This window comes from Rhinichthys klamathensis, unplaced genomic scaffold, assembly GCF_029890125.1.
Source record: "Rhinichthys klamathensis goyatoka isolate OS25496 unplaced genomic scaffold, OSU_Roscu_1.1 h1tg001103l_1, whole genome shotgun sequence".
Lineage (NCBI taxonomy): Eukaryota > Metazoa > Chordata > Actinopteri > Cypriniformes > Leuciscidae > Rhinichthys > Rhinichthys klamathensis.
In genome coordinates this window covers 54,543-69,754 of record NW_026607344.1, presented here as the reverse complement: position 1 = coordinate 69,754, position 15,212 = coordinate 54,543, and the positions used below count along the sequence as shown (strand labels likewise).

The following is a 15,212-nucleotide window of genomic DNA, read 5'->3' as shown; positions in this document are numbered from 1 at the left end:
TGGACACACAGACACACACACATGGTATTTAGATCGAGACATTTATTAAAAGAAGTGACTGTTTTGCACTGAGCACAAACAGCACAGTACGGCTTAATACACCACCTAACTGTGCGCATAACAAACCATACAGACAATCTTTAAAAAACAATGTTACAAATTATTTAAACTGAGAATAACTTTAACATTTTTAGGACAATCTTATGTCAATGAAGGCACAAATCAAGACAATCGTAAGTCAAAGTTGAAAAAAAGGTACAGAATAACAAATAGCCATGACAATGTACAGTATATAATACAAGACGCATTAAATAACACAATTTAAATATGTAGTATATCCAGTCAAGTTTTCTAAATGGCCTATAACAGATATCCTATAAAATTATTTTTCCAGTTAATTTTATATATGTAAATGGTTATACTGTACTTCATATAAAACTGCCACATTGATGCTTAGGTTGAAATAAATGCCTTGTATATCTTAACACAGATTTTAATATTAAGCACATAATTATAGTTTAAAGCTGTTGTTCATACTTAACCTACAGTAAAAATGCCTCATGAAACCAATATTTTGAAATTAAGCCTGTGTGAGCAAGTGTAGAAATGAAACTACCAATAACAACCAAAAACAAACAAGAAAATACAGCGAAAATGGCATGTTATATCTTCAGTTTATCTTGGCATGCCATTGAATGTTGAACAAAAAAACACATGCACAATATACTACTTCCTGAAGATTTTACAGTTCGAAAAGCGACCTTTTGATTCCCATTTTTTAACAGAAACCTTTTCATTCTTAATCTTTGTTTTCATAATATACTGGCTTCAATATGTATTTTAACACTCCACCTTTTGAAAAGAACAGTTTGACATCTCTTTTCCTGTCTTAAATGACATGTGTTGTTGAAAAGCAGGTCATTTCTGGACCACAACTACAACATAGGTCAAAACTTGTCCTTCCACACTTTCATGCTTCAGGGAGCTCATATAATTGTCTATGTGCATTGTGTGTGTGTGTGTCACACACGCTTGTAACAGAGAATGAGAATGTATGGTATCATAACACTGATACAACCTTTGCCCTTGCATGTGCTTTGTGTTCCACTAGTTGCTCTCTAACTGATCTCAGAGATATGTAAACATTTGCAATGCTCTGTCTCTGTTACAATAAGTTAAAATTGAGCTCTGGGATCATGATTTCCTCTCAGTGTGTTTTTGGTACCCTCTAACTTCTCTTACAAAAAAGTAAGTACCATGGTAAAGTGATGGCATCAAATTATAATATGGTACTTTGATATGGCCTAGTAATGAAATGATCATTATACTCAAATGTATTTTTTTGTATTTATTTAGTTATTTTTTGGTTCTTGTTTGTAGTATTTTAGGGCTGCCTAAATTAACTGGTAGTGTTATATATATATATATACTAACAGAGGGTTTCAAGAATACCATGGTAGTACCTTTTGTTACTTTTTGTCATGTTGAAAACAGTATGTTCTTATTTCATTTGCACTTCATTTTACAGTACGTGTACTTGGTGTACTAAGAAAGTACTAATATAAGGTAACTATGGGTTAAGGTTAGGTTTAGGGTTAGTACCTAATTATTACCCAGTTATTGTAATTACTATAATAAGTACATAGTATGTACTGTACATGGGAAACAGGACTGTAAAATATAGTGCTACTATTATTTCTGTATATTAAACTCCTTCCAAATTCTTAGTCTTAGCTTCTCAAGTCTTAGCATCACTGATGGACTGTTGTGCATTTACTTCACTCTAATCGCTGGTATGATACAATGAGAATTTACTATACATATTTTCAGATGGCCTTTATCTAACACTTTTCATAATTCATAACCTGTATTGATGAAAACACTCTCCCAAGGACTATATGAAATGGCCTTGGCATTTTCAAATGGCCAAAACACGAATGACAGATAAATAACTTAAATAACACGGTCCCAGCTTTCATGTACATTACATGCTGCAGAACAGCCTCTTTAAAGTGCTTCCGTTGTTCCCCCTCAACTGTCGAGTTTAAAACGAGAATATCATGAGAAATGCTCATCAACACGAGTTGGTGAATGGAGATTTGAAATGTCCCGCTTCTCGACCTGTAAACGTTTACATAGTAGCACTGTGAAGAGAAGGACAAGCTAGGAATCATTCACTCTTCAGTCTCTCCGTATATTCAGCCTTTTTGTCCAAGTCTAGCTCAGCTGGCTGCTGATGTCCAGGGCTTTCTGGTACACCTGGGTGACATCATCCAGATCGGCCAGCAAGGAGAAGCTGCCGTTGTCTCCAGGGGAGCCGGGGGGGCTGCGGGCACCCTTTCCGCTGGGAAGGGGCGCAGCGGTCTGAAGGCCCCTGTATCCAGCCATCTGCAGCAAGTCTTCGGCAGACAGTGAGCCACGGATGTTGGGTTTGGGAGAGGCGGGAGGCCAGTCCAAGCCCATGCTGGAGAGACCCGTCTCCTCGTACACAATGCTAGAGGGTCTGCTTTGGCTCCGTGAGAGGGTTGAGTCAGCCGGGACCTCCCCATGGACTCCCACAGCACTGTGTGTGGAATATTTCCCATTACGCTTCAGTATTCCTTTCCTCCCGACAGACCGTTTGGTGGGTGAGCTGTTAGGAGGCTGCGCAGTAGCGCCCCCTAACAGTTCGGAGGACTCGCTGCGCTCTGGTGAGGAGTAATAGCCGGACTCGCGCTGCTGATTGTTTTTCAGAATGCCTTTCTTAGGTAACATGGACACCATTTTGGCTGGCGAGCCACCCAGAGTGTCCTCTCGCTCCGGACTCGAACCGGACTCAACGTCTAGGTAGCAAATGGACCGCCTGAGCTCTAGTTCACACAGACTCTGAGATCGTTGGTCTCCACTGGTCGCCCGGGTTTTCAGAATGCTCTTTGGTCTCTTGAGGCCCGGCTTCTCCTCCGCTACACCCCACATTCCAATATCGTTCTCCTTCATGGACTTTCTCAAACGCCGGGCTGGAATCAAGGCTGTATTAGTGACATTAGTGTTACCAGGCTCTGGGCGCTGGGGTTTTCCAGGACGGACCTCGGTGCGGTTCTGCCAGTCAATGAAGCGGGCAAGCATGGGGGAGCTGTTTTCCCTTTGTGTTTGGCAGTCGCACACACTGGTCTTCCAGCCCCAGTTCACCCACCAGTGATTTGCAATGTCCTCAATTGTAGCCCTGCGCTCTGGATTAACCATCAACATCCAGCGTATCAAACCACGAGCATCTGAATGAGACGGAGAGATTTGAACTCGGTCAGGAAACTTTGGGTTCAGTAGGGAGATTTGGGTTCAGACAACTTTGAAATGTCTGTAGAGAAGACACATACCTGATGACTGTGGCGGTTCCCTGTATTCTCCATTGCTGATCTGGCGAATGAGTCTTTGGTGGTCTCCTCCGTCGAAGGGCATTGTTCCGTAAACAAGAGTGTAGAGTAATACGCCCAGCGCCCAACTGTCAACCTGTCAAAACAACACCACATTGGTAAATTGGTCCACTGGGAGATACAGTTTTGGAAAATAGTTTATGGAACATTTTCAATTAAATTTGCATTGCGTTTGTTATTTCTTACAGGTTTTTTTTGTTTGTTTTTGTCTATAGACTAAATATATTTTTCATCATGTCATATTGATTTAATTTTACTATGAATATAAAAATACTATTTTAGTTTATGAGTTGTGCAAAGTGACACAAAACAAACTATTATATAATAATAATAAAACTTCTCTTTCTAGTCATATTTTTGTCAACATTGTCAAATTGTTAAATGAGCATCATGACACTTAAAAATAGATATATTTAATGGCTTCACAGACTGGTTGACCTTTTGTACAAGTTGAACACATGCCAGTGAAGACTCGTCGTCATTTAGCAATAGATTAAAAGGTTCTGGAATTTTATTTTCCTGTCTGGGCCATAAAGTTAACTCCACCTATATTTATGAACATTTAATCAAGCTGTCATTGTACACCTAAAATGTATGAGAACAATAGGTAATCTCACATATATCTTTGCAGTAACTGCCATCATAATTCCTGCTCGTTATTTAATCATTTCTCGTGCCTGACCTCGTCTGATCCCTTCTGCACCTCTGCTGATTAGCCAGGGGTGCAGGCCAGGAATGAGGAGGTATCGAGGGAAACAAAGGCTGATTGCAGTGCAGGAAGCGTCCACTCCCCTAACTCCAGACCTATCTGACCCTGAGTAGATGTGAGGAGCTCTGTGATTGTTGGCCCTGATCCACTGATCTCTGACCAGCGAGAAGAATGCTGCCTTTCCCATGGTCTGGAGTTATGTAAGGATGATTGAGGGACCAGGGGGATCACTGTATGATTGAATGTCCAGAGGCTTTTAGAGTTGTGCATGTGTCATCATCATACAATAAAACCAAAAAATATTATGGGAATTGTGATATATTCCTGTGTTCCAGACAGGCTTAGGGTTTGGCTATTAAATATTAGGAATCGTGAAAGGGGTGTAAAATGCTTGATATCCTGAAAATAGCTTTGAGATTAGTTGTCATTCTTTTTGGCAGTCTTTGTTTCTCATTGGATTATAGAGGATGTTTGGTACGCTGACTGACTTGGCGTGTGGAATGATTCCTGTGTGGGGAGTGACTAAGTTTGGAGTGTGTTGGTATTTGGAATGAGTGGTGGGGGTGGTTTCAAACACTTTCTCTTTCTCTTTGTTATCTGTGTTTTGTTCTCTCTTATCTTTTCAGACAGGAAGTATGTGATTTGTGTTTCCTAGCCTACATTTTTTAAAGGTGAAAAATGAAGACCTCTTAAATGGCACTACAGAGTTGCATAACTGGAGAATTTTAGTTCATAATGTACCTCTGGACCTTTATATGGTCGTCCGTTCACAATCTCAGGGGAGGCATACAGCGGGCTGCCGCAGAACGTTTGAAGAAGCTTGTCCTTGTGGTAGAGGTTGGACAAACCAAAATCTGCAATCTGGAAGGCAAGACAGAATCAGAACAGGCCAATATTGTGAGTAATAAATCACTGGAAGAAAATTGTAACATACCTTAATGTTACCGTTGTCATCTAGGAGAATGTTTTCCAGCTTGAGATCTCGGTGCACTACTCCGCTCTGTAAGACATCATCAAAATAATTGATTTTCGATCAACGTTTTGTCATATTTGATGACCTACAACAGGTTAATGGACCTAATTTTTTTTACAGTGATTTTAGGGAAGGAAAAAGTGACATTTCCCATTCTCCGGTATCATAACCCGAATGTCAAATAGCCTGATCTTTGAATCACCTCCCCCATTTTTGTGACGACCTCCTGGCTCTCCCTGATCAGAAGGGCTGAGCTGGAATCCCCCAGCTGAGTTGATGACATCATCAGCCCAGCTGTAAAGGAACAAAGGCCAAACCCACTCTAAATTCCCCCGGGACGCTTCACTTTCCAGCTGACACAGCCCTGGGTACCGGCTAACCCTTTGTGCTGATCTAGGAACAGCATCTTCTGCTTTAATCCTACCTTTAAACTCTGTAAAACTAGAAAAATATGCACTAAAATGTGAAATGAAAGAGAAAACAATGAAGAAATATGGGCTGGATCAGTGTGAAAGGTCAATTTGAATGATCAAGCTTGGAAAGTGGGAAAATATGAGATGAGGCGGGTCTTGGCACCAGGACAGAAGAGCACAGCTGCTCTCTGGCTCCACAACCTTTCGTATCGAGACATTCTTGGAAGTTGAGTTTATCCCTCGCATATCATGACAAGTCCTCCTTCATAGAGTAAATCATTTTATTTACTCTATAGAGAGCTCATGTGTGGATCATGTCGATTGCATGTGAACATTGCACAGATGTCAGTTGTTTAGTTTGAGAGGCTTCATTTAAGGTATGAGACGCTGTGCTATAGGAAGTGTAGTTGTAGCACTGCGTGTTGTACTTAGTGGTTAAAGGCATGACATGCAGTAGAGCCCATTTACAATATCCTTGCTGGAAAAAAACCCCACTTAAAACCAGCTTAAGCTAGTTTGCTGCTCTTAGCTAGTTAAATCTGGTCTCCCAGCCAGTTAAATCTGGTCTCCCAGCCTGCCCAAGCTGGTCTTCAGTTGGTCTAGCTAGTGTGGCCAAGCTGAAGTTTAGCTGGGCGACCAGCCTGACCAGATGAATAGTACAAAATTCCCTTTAAAACCAGCCAAAAGACTAGCTTGAACAGGTTGGAAGACAAACTAAGACAGACAAACCAGCTTAGGCTGTTTGTTTTTTGTTTGTTTCTGTCTTTTTTGTCTGTTTTATTTGTTTTATTAAGCAGGGAAAGCATGGCCTCAAACTTAATTGCTTTTGTAAAAAATATTTTACAAGAATTAAAGTGTTAAGGACACATTTTTGATCATTTCATTTTGTGATCAAGTTCATTCAAGATAATCCTACAACTAGAATTTTGCATCTAATTTGCATCCAGGGCCGAAACTTGCTGTTTTAGAATTTTTTAGGCTATAATCTCAGACATAATACAGAAACACTTCATCAATGTCATCGTTGAATAATCATATGCACTTTAGTTTGCTCTCTGCTAACATATCTTGCACTGAGATTATAAGAAAGGGTGTAACAATCTACATTTATCTAAACATTTAAAGGATTGAAATACATGAGAAGATTAAATGTCTATCATTTACTCACCCTCATGTCATTCCAAAACTGTATCACTATTTTATTTTTTAATTATTTTATTTTATGGAAGAAAGAACGCCACACAGAACAACACGCGGGTCACGAGTAAATGTACCGTTTCATTTTTCTCACCACACGGATATGATGTTTGTGGGCTCTGTCCTCACCTTGTGGCAGTAATGGACAGCAGAGACGATCTGTCTGAAGAAGTGTCTCGTCTCCCTTTCACCGAGCCTTCGGCGCTCACTGATGTATTCGTACAGCTCGCCCTTACTGGCATATTCCATCACGATCACAATCTTATCCTTATTCTCGAAAACTGTGAATAGACAGAAACAAACACAACAGCACTTTATTAGATTACACAACATCAATGCATTATGCATGTTAAAGGGACGGCGCATGGAAATGAAAATAGCATATTTCCATTAAGTCCGACTTACTAACTAAAGCTCTCTATCATTGACATTAACTGTTTGGCTCAAGTTTTTGTTGGGCCGCTGCCAGTACTGTATGTAGGAGTCAAAATCGCCAGCAAGTCTGGCTTTAGTCAGGGTCATGGCGATTAGGAGCTGTCTTTGCAAGCGGGACCACAACTGTTAACAGGTGTTAAGTGCAGACAGGAAGTGAGATTCGGTGTGCGTGAGCTGGGATGGTGGCATAAACATTCCCGTTCCGAGAAAAGGTACGTGTTTTGCACAACGTTGTATTCTTAGTAGCAGCTCTTCGATTAATAGCTATCATTTAAGCCAATCAGAGAAGTGTTTCTCTTGAGAACCTGATGGAAAAAATGGGACCTCAGCAAATCTTTGTTTTTATTTTGACGGGGAGTGAAGCTGTTCCTCCATTGAGATCCTCTTCAACCTTCTGCTGATACAGCAAGAGAATCTCCATAGTGACCCTTCATTGTTTAGTGCCCAGAGGCTGGTCGTCACAGTGATGGTCAGTGGACCGAATAGAGGATGAAAAATCCTGCTGATCAAGTGGGTTTCCTTCAGTTCTCTTGGTGCCACTTTCAACAACAAACAAAATGTGTATGTGGATACCTTTTGACTGTCTAGGTCAGGACTAACCGAGGTTGTTAGAATAACCTCTTCGAAAACAAGTTAAGTTCACGTTCAAGACACTGAACTCAATCCCAGGCCAGCGCTGAGTAATTACCTCTCTCAGCTAATCCGTATTAGACACAGAAGACTGAGCGTGCTCCGTTTTGGCACCGGCTCTCAGACTGATCCAGGGTCAGTAATAATGACCCCTGGCTGAGAGCGTGGCATGAGTCCACAGCCGTGGCGTCTCCCTCTGTCAGCGTGGAGATAAAGCAGCTTTGTCAAGTCTTTGTTTTGAGTATCAAGGCGTGCAGTGCTTGGGGCCTGATTTGATGGGTTTTTTGATTTATGTTCTGAGAGGCACAGCTACATGCGTGGGACATTTTTAAACATGCTGATTGCTGCAGGACTGTAATGGCCTCAATGCATCCGCTTCATCTCCATTAGAGAGTCTACACCCCCAACAATATTGTTGCCTGATCAACACCCTTGGGCTTAGCAGGGTGCGGTCAGATCGCATAAATAAAACATGAGGGTAACGATCTAAAGATGATTGGCAGTTGAGAAAAGCCGCCGTTTTGCAGCAAAGGGTGTGGAGTTTACACCCACTGAGAGTCAAAGTGAAGGGATTTTAAGACTTTTGATCCATTCAGACAACTTGGATCCCAAACTGTGCTCTCTTTTCTGAATACATATGAGGTATGTTGTCTCAGTTAGATTTGAACCTGCTTTATCTGAGTGTGTTAAGGGTATGAAAGACTAGGCCTACCTTCGTATATAGAGATGATGTGTGGATGGCGGAGAGAAGACATGATTTCGATCTCTCTGCGGATGTGCACCATGTCTTGTTCATCTTTAATCTTCTCCTTACGGATGGATTTTATCGCCACCTGAGAACCAACACACAATATTAAAATCATCTATGAATACTATTTGTAGCAAGCTTACATTTAGTTCAAAGTAATATTAATGATTCTTTTGATTGGAGTAAACAGAAAATATTGATAGATTCCTGGTTTAGTAGCTCAGCTTCTCAGTTTGATTGAGCAGTATTGATGAAGACATGGGTCAATGATTTTTGTGTTGCAGTGACATCCTGGCCCGGGGGTCATAGATCATAGAAACAGAAGAGCCTACTCCCTTTTATGGTTCACAGGAAAAGTATTTCCTGTCTTAGTCAGTCAGTTGACCCACATATTAACTGAACAAACCAGTCTAGTTGTAGTAGTAGTCTTTTTATTTACCCTGCAGAGGAATTGTTTATGGTGGGTTTGAACATGGACATTTTTCACAATGAACAAATGGACTAGGCTGCCTTTATTTGGTCAAAAATACAGTGAAACCGTTATGGTGTGAAATATTATTATAATTTAAAATTACTGTTTTTTTTTATATATATAAAAATTATTCCTGGAATGGCAAAGCTGAATGTTCAGTCTTCAATGTCGCACGATCCTTCAGAAATCAATCTAATATGCTGATATGATGCTCAATACATATTTCTTATTTATTATCAAAAAGGTTGTACTGCTTAATTTTTTTTTTTGGAAGCTGTCATATATATATATTTTTTTCAGAATTCAATAGAAAGGGCCAAAGAACAGCATGTATTTGAAATAGAAATCTTTTGTAACATTATAAATGTCTTAACTGTCACTTTTGATCAATCGAATTCATCCTTGCTAAATAAAATACGAATTTCTTTCTGGAAAAAGAAAAGAAAAGATATATACTGTAAATGATATAAATCGTTTTTGATTCCTTAGAAAGCATTGCCCACTCCTGTTTTCAGTACTATTTTTCTGCTGTGAGCAGCTCTAACCTTGAGCAAAAAATGGGTTTCTGTGAAGGTGAATGGCTTTTTCGGGAGTAGGCGCACCACGGGAGTTATTTTTAAATGTCCCATTTAGAAGCTCCCAAACAGGCTCTATCACAGAGATGTGTCTGCACTCAAAAGTCTGCTTTCAAAGAACCTCTTATTTGTTATAATTTTTTTTACTGAATTAGCTGGTAAAGTAATTGTATTTACTCTCACTATCTAAAAGTCTTATCCTATATATATACACACATATATATATATACACACACACATATATACAGTATATACACTCACCGGCCACTTTATTAGGTACACCTGTCCAACTGCTCGTTAACACTTAGTTTCTAAGCAGCCAATCACATGGCGGCAACTCAGTGCATTTAGGCATGTAGACATGGTCAAGACAATCTCCTGCAGTTCAAACCGAGCATCAGTATGGGGAAGAAAGTTGATTTGAGTGACTTTGAACGTGGCATGATTGTTGGTGCCAGAAGGGCTGGTCTGAGTATTTCAGAAACTGCTAATCTACTGGGATTTTCACGCACAACCATCTCTAGGGTTTACAGAGAATGGTCCGAAAAAGAAAAAACATCCAGTGAGTGGCAGTTCTGTGGGCGGAAATGCCTTGTTGATGCCAGAGGTCAGAGGAGAATGGCCAGACTGGTTCGAGCTGATAGAAGGGCAACAGTGACTGAAATAACCACTCGTTACAACCGAGGTATGCAGCAAAGCATTTGTGAAGCCACAACACGCACAGCCTTGAGGCGCATGGGCTACAACAGCAGAAGACTCCACCGGGTACCACTCATCTCCACTACAAATAGGAAAAAGAGGCTACAATTTGCAAGAGCTCACCAAAATTGAACAGTTGAAGACTGGAAAAATGTTGACTGGTCTGATGAGTCTCGATTTCTGTTGAGACATTCAGATGTTAGAGTCAGAATTTGGCGTAAACAGAATGAGAACATGGAACCATCATGCCTTGTTACCACTGTGCAGGCTGGTGGTGGTGGTGTAATGGTGTGGGGGATGTTTTCCTGGCACACTTTAGGCCCCTTAGTGCCAATTGGGCATCGTTTAAATGCCACGGCCTACCTGAGCATTGTTTCTGACCATGTCCATCCCTTTATGGCCACCATGTACCCATCCTCTGATGGCTACTTCCACCATGTCACAAAGCTCTAATCATTTCAAATTGGTTTCTTGAACATGACAATGAGTTCACTGTACTAAAATGGCCTCCACAGTCACCAGATCTCAACCCAATAGAGCATCTTTGGGATGTGGTGGAACGGGAGATTCGCATCATGGATGTGCAGCCGACAAATCTGCGGCAACTGTGTGATGCCATCATGTCAATATGGACCAAACTCCCTGAGGAATGCTTCCAGCACCTTGTTGAATCTATGCCACGAAGAATTGAGGCAGTTCTGAAGGCAAAAGGGGGTCCAACCCGTTACTAGCATGGGGTACCTAATAAAGTGGCCGGTGAGTGTATATATATAATATATATATAAACACACACATATATATATAATGTGTGTGTGTGTGTGTGTGTGTGCTTGAGGATGCTGAGAAGATTTCTGCCTTACTAAAGTCTGAGTGGTCATGAGGAGGGATTAAAGTTGCAGGAAGTTTGCAGCCTGTTCCTCCACTGACTCATAAAACACTCAGAAGGGGAAGTGGTGCTGACAGAGCTGACTTCCTGTCCACCCAGTGTTGTTCACGGCACCAATAAACTGCCACCCCAAGCCTTTTAGGGGCAAAATGAAAACGTCTGAGCAGGGTGTGCATGCAATGTATTGTTTTCTTGTCTAACGATATCTGCAATGCATGGATTGCATGTTACCTTATCAGTGACTTATGTAACACTCATACTTGGATATGATCTGTCTGGTTTCAGTCTGGTGTTTGTCACTAGAATGGTGAATGGTTTAAAGAGACTGTAAGATAGAGCCAGAAATAGTGTGTGTGTGTGTGTGTGTACCCAATGTGTGTTAAAAGCCACTTTAGGACATTATAATGTGATGTAATGTCTTCTCCTCTCAAACTTATAAACAATTATAGTGAAAGCATAAACTCATTAAAATTGCATGGCAGCAGATGGGTGTGCAGGTGATTCTTTGACCGTGCTGAAGCAAGCGCACATGGTTGAGTGGTATTGTTTCCCTGCCTGTGGCTACAGATCATTAAGCCAACCTGTGTTTGATGCCTATGCCAGCTGGCTTTAGTCTTTGCTCTTCTCTAACCCCTGGCTATAACTGAAGCCTTCTCATTGTCTCTCAGACATAGACCAGGCCATTGTCGAAGCCTCACACAACAGCTGTGTTGTTTTACCTGTCCGCCGTTTAAGGGGAAAAGGGAGCACCTTTACTCACCGGAGCACTCGTGCGGAGCAATGCGTCATAGAGAATTGAACACAATGAATGAGCAAAAAAAGAAAGCCTGTCGTCACATTGTTTCTTTCCACCTTCCGCTTCCATCTTTCTACCTCTCCAAACATACACTGTCAGTTTCCTTTCAATAAAAACACTCATATTTTTAGAATGTGTGTATAAGCATTTAAATCATCCAGAAAGTTTAAGTACCTCATGCCATAGCCTAACCTAAGGTTTCTTTGTGACTGTCGATTCAAAAGGGTTGTGCTGCTTAATATTTTTGTGGACACTATGATACATTTTTTTTCAGAATTCTTTGAATAGTAAGGTCAAAAAGAACAGCATTTAAAAAAAATATATATATATATATATATACATTTTTTTTTTTTTTTGTAAATGTCTTTACTGTCATTTTACTCATCTTTGCTACAAAGTATTAATTTCTTTCTGGGAAAAAATCCAAACTTTTGAACAGTATTTAAGAAAAGATACATACTGTAAATCATATGAATCATTTTTTATTCCTATAGAAAGCATTGGCATACACCTATTTCAGTACTATTTTTTTTTTGTAAGTTCTAAAGAGAGATGTTTATATAATACTATACTAGGCCTATACTATTAGGCCTATTATATTATATTAAATATTATTTTATTTAAAACTTGTATTGAACATGTGCTAAGAATGCCATACTATAAAGAAGTAGATGCAAAGAGAAAGAATACTTATTCAGGTTTAATTCAGCCTACAATGATATAAAAACTTCCTTTCACTACTAGCGTGAGTCATGCATTCTTAAGATTCAACAATCAGTCCATTCAGACAATGAGTGTGGACCGCGACTTCAGAATTTGTCAGCTCTGCTAAATGCGTTTGAGTTTATGCTACTTTTAACACCTTGCAGTCTACAATGTCTACTCGTCTTTTTTCGCCCTGAACACCCATTTAAACAACAAAGTTAACAAAGCAAATCGCTGAAGCTCACTCGTGTTTTGGCAGAGATAGCTTTTTTAAATGCATATGCTGGAACATTATTTGCTGCTGCCAGAATCATCAGCACACAAACACTTGAGTTTATCTGCACCCTTCAGATTTAGCATTGGCCTTCGACACAGAAAACACAACCTGCTGTGTTGGTCTCCACAGAACCACACCATCTAATGTGTCCGTCTAGTCAGGCGGCGTTAATTCTGCGGAAAGGCTCCTAAGTGGTTGCTTTATTGGGTTACCATGTCCCGGACGTGACTCTGAGAACATCCTCTGCACAAGCAGCTGTTGACATCAGGCCACATTTCTCTCGCCCACAGATCTGACCAATAGGTCCATATCTGCCCTACTCAAGATGCAGATCTGTCTCAGGATTAATGTGCTGACCTACTTCCAAAGCAGAAGTGGTTTATCCTAGTTTTTCCAACTTATCTCGCTCTACAGATGGTATGCATTTCTTAGCGAAGTCCAGAGTGATATAAAGGAGCTTAGGTTACTTGCGACATAAACATACCTCTCGTGCTTTGAAACCTTTGACCTGCTCAACTCCTATGACCTAAATGATCTGACCCCGGTTATTGAGGGACGGAAGACAGCACTTGCCCGGTGAAATTGTGCATGTAATGATGGCCATTAGAGGCGAATTTACTTTCACAAACAATTCAAAGGAATGTTTGATTAAGTCAACTGATATAGAAGAAGAAGAATATAGAGTGAAACCCACACAATTTCTCCCATAAGAAAGACAAAAATAGATCTTTTTAATATCTCTGTTCTACAACGAGTTTAAACAGTGACCTTCTCTTGTCTCTTGCTTCTCCATGATGGGGGAAAAAACACCATATTTATCAAGGATCCCAGAAAAGATTTGCCAAGTCACCAAGACCAAATGACCTGGTTCATACAACTTCAGCTTTTATAGCTCCAGCTTATTCTTGACTTAATGTCTGTTTATCTCAAAGAATTTTAATAGAAACATCTGAAACTTATTTGATACCCTTTTGAGAACTGCACTGGATTTCCTGAGCCAAAGAGTATAGGTCATTTTTCAGTCTTTTATATGGATGATTGTCAACTCACCACACGTCCAGTGTGCCTCTCTATGGCTTTTTTCACTTTTCCATATGTACCTCTCCCGAGGGTCTCGAGCAGCTCGTAGCGGTGCTTCAGGTTGTGTTTGTGGTGATGTTTCTTCACGCTGGACCCTCTCCGTGAACCGAGAGAAGCTGGCATCTCTCCTCCCGGATAGTCCACCGGTAGAAGCTCACTTTCATTCGCTCCGTTACTCCCTAACTGGGACGATTCCGTCTCCATGGTTTCCTCAGCGACGTGTCCAGATGCTCGATAAATCTTAAGATCGCCGCTGAGACGCTGTAGAAAGTCCCAAATATCCCGAACTCAGTGTCCAGTCGTTATTTAAGCTGATGAATGGGGTCGGGGATTTTTTGGGGGTCGTCTAAGGAGAGCGACCCGTCATTCATTCATAGGTGAAGTGTTCAGAGCTCTCGTGTTGGGATGCGCTCGTCTCGTCTCTGTCAGCTCAAATATGCGCGAGCGGACTCCATGCTTTCCCGTCCATCCCACTACCGGCGCGTGTTTCTCCTCCCCTACTTTCCCCTTTTCTCCAGAGTAAAGACTACAGGAATAAAGAATGCAGTCTGAATGAAGCCGGAGGCGGAGTTATGATAGCAGCTCTCTCTCTCTCTCTCTCTCTCTCTCTCTCTCTCTCTCTCTCTCTCTCTCTCTCTCTCTCTCTCTCTCTCTCTCTCTCTCTCTCTCTCTCTCTCTCTCTCTCTCTCTCTCTCTCTCTCTCTCTCCTAATGGAATAATAGCGTAATGGAGAAGACTTAACTGTATTTTGTTAGGTTTGGTCAGTGCTTTCCTTTCATCACTTTCTCTCTCACTTATTATTCAATTTAATGTGCATTATTGGCAACACGAAATTTCCAGTCGCATATGTAGGCCATTCCTGTGCTCTGCAGTAATAATTACAATTTTAATACAAGTAATTACAGTATATATAAATAAAAATATGACAGATGATGAAGATATGACTAAACTTAGCTAATAAGCATAATTTCGGTGTCAGAACGCTTTATTTGCACTATTATGGCTTTTCTAATGAAGAATCTCTGGTTTGTATTTCCTTGAAACCCGCTAGACATGGTATCATATCATGAATGTCTGGTTATACATCCCCTGAAGTCCAGTGTTTGTTTTTGTTTGTGTTGTTTTCCTAAAGTTTAGGAAAACAACACAAACAAAAACAAACGGACCCAAACTGTAGTCATGCTCTCGGGACAGTAAGCTGTAGAAT

General features: G+C 40.7%; 1 protein-coding gene across 1 annotated transcript; it reads right to left on the bottom strand.

Moving 5' to 3' along the window:
• Positions 1–1,583: 1,583 nt before the first annotated feature.
• On the bottom strand, positions 1,584–14,539 carry nuak1a (NUAK family, SNF1-like kinase, 1a). Its single transcript, XM_056244802.1, has 7 exons — positions 13,976–14,539; positions 8,480–8,600; positions 6,832–6,983; positions 5,054–5,119; positions 4,861–4,980; positions 3,354–3,486; positions 1,584–3,251 (listed from the first exon to the last, which is right to left on the bottom strand). Exons 1-7 carry the CDS (start codon positions 14,207–14,209, stop codon positions 2,218–2,220), a joined length of 1,860 nt encoding a protein of 619 aa, XP_056100777.1. The 5' UTR covers positions 14,210–14,539; the 3' UTR covers positions 1,584–2,217.
• Between the last annotated feature and the right edge of the window lie 673 nt (positions 14,540–15,212).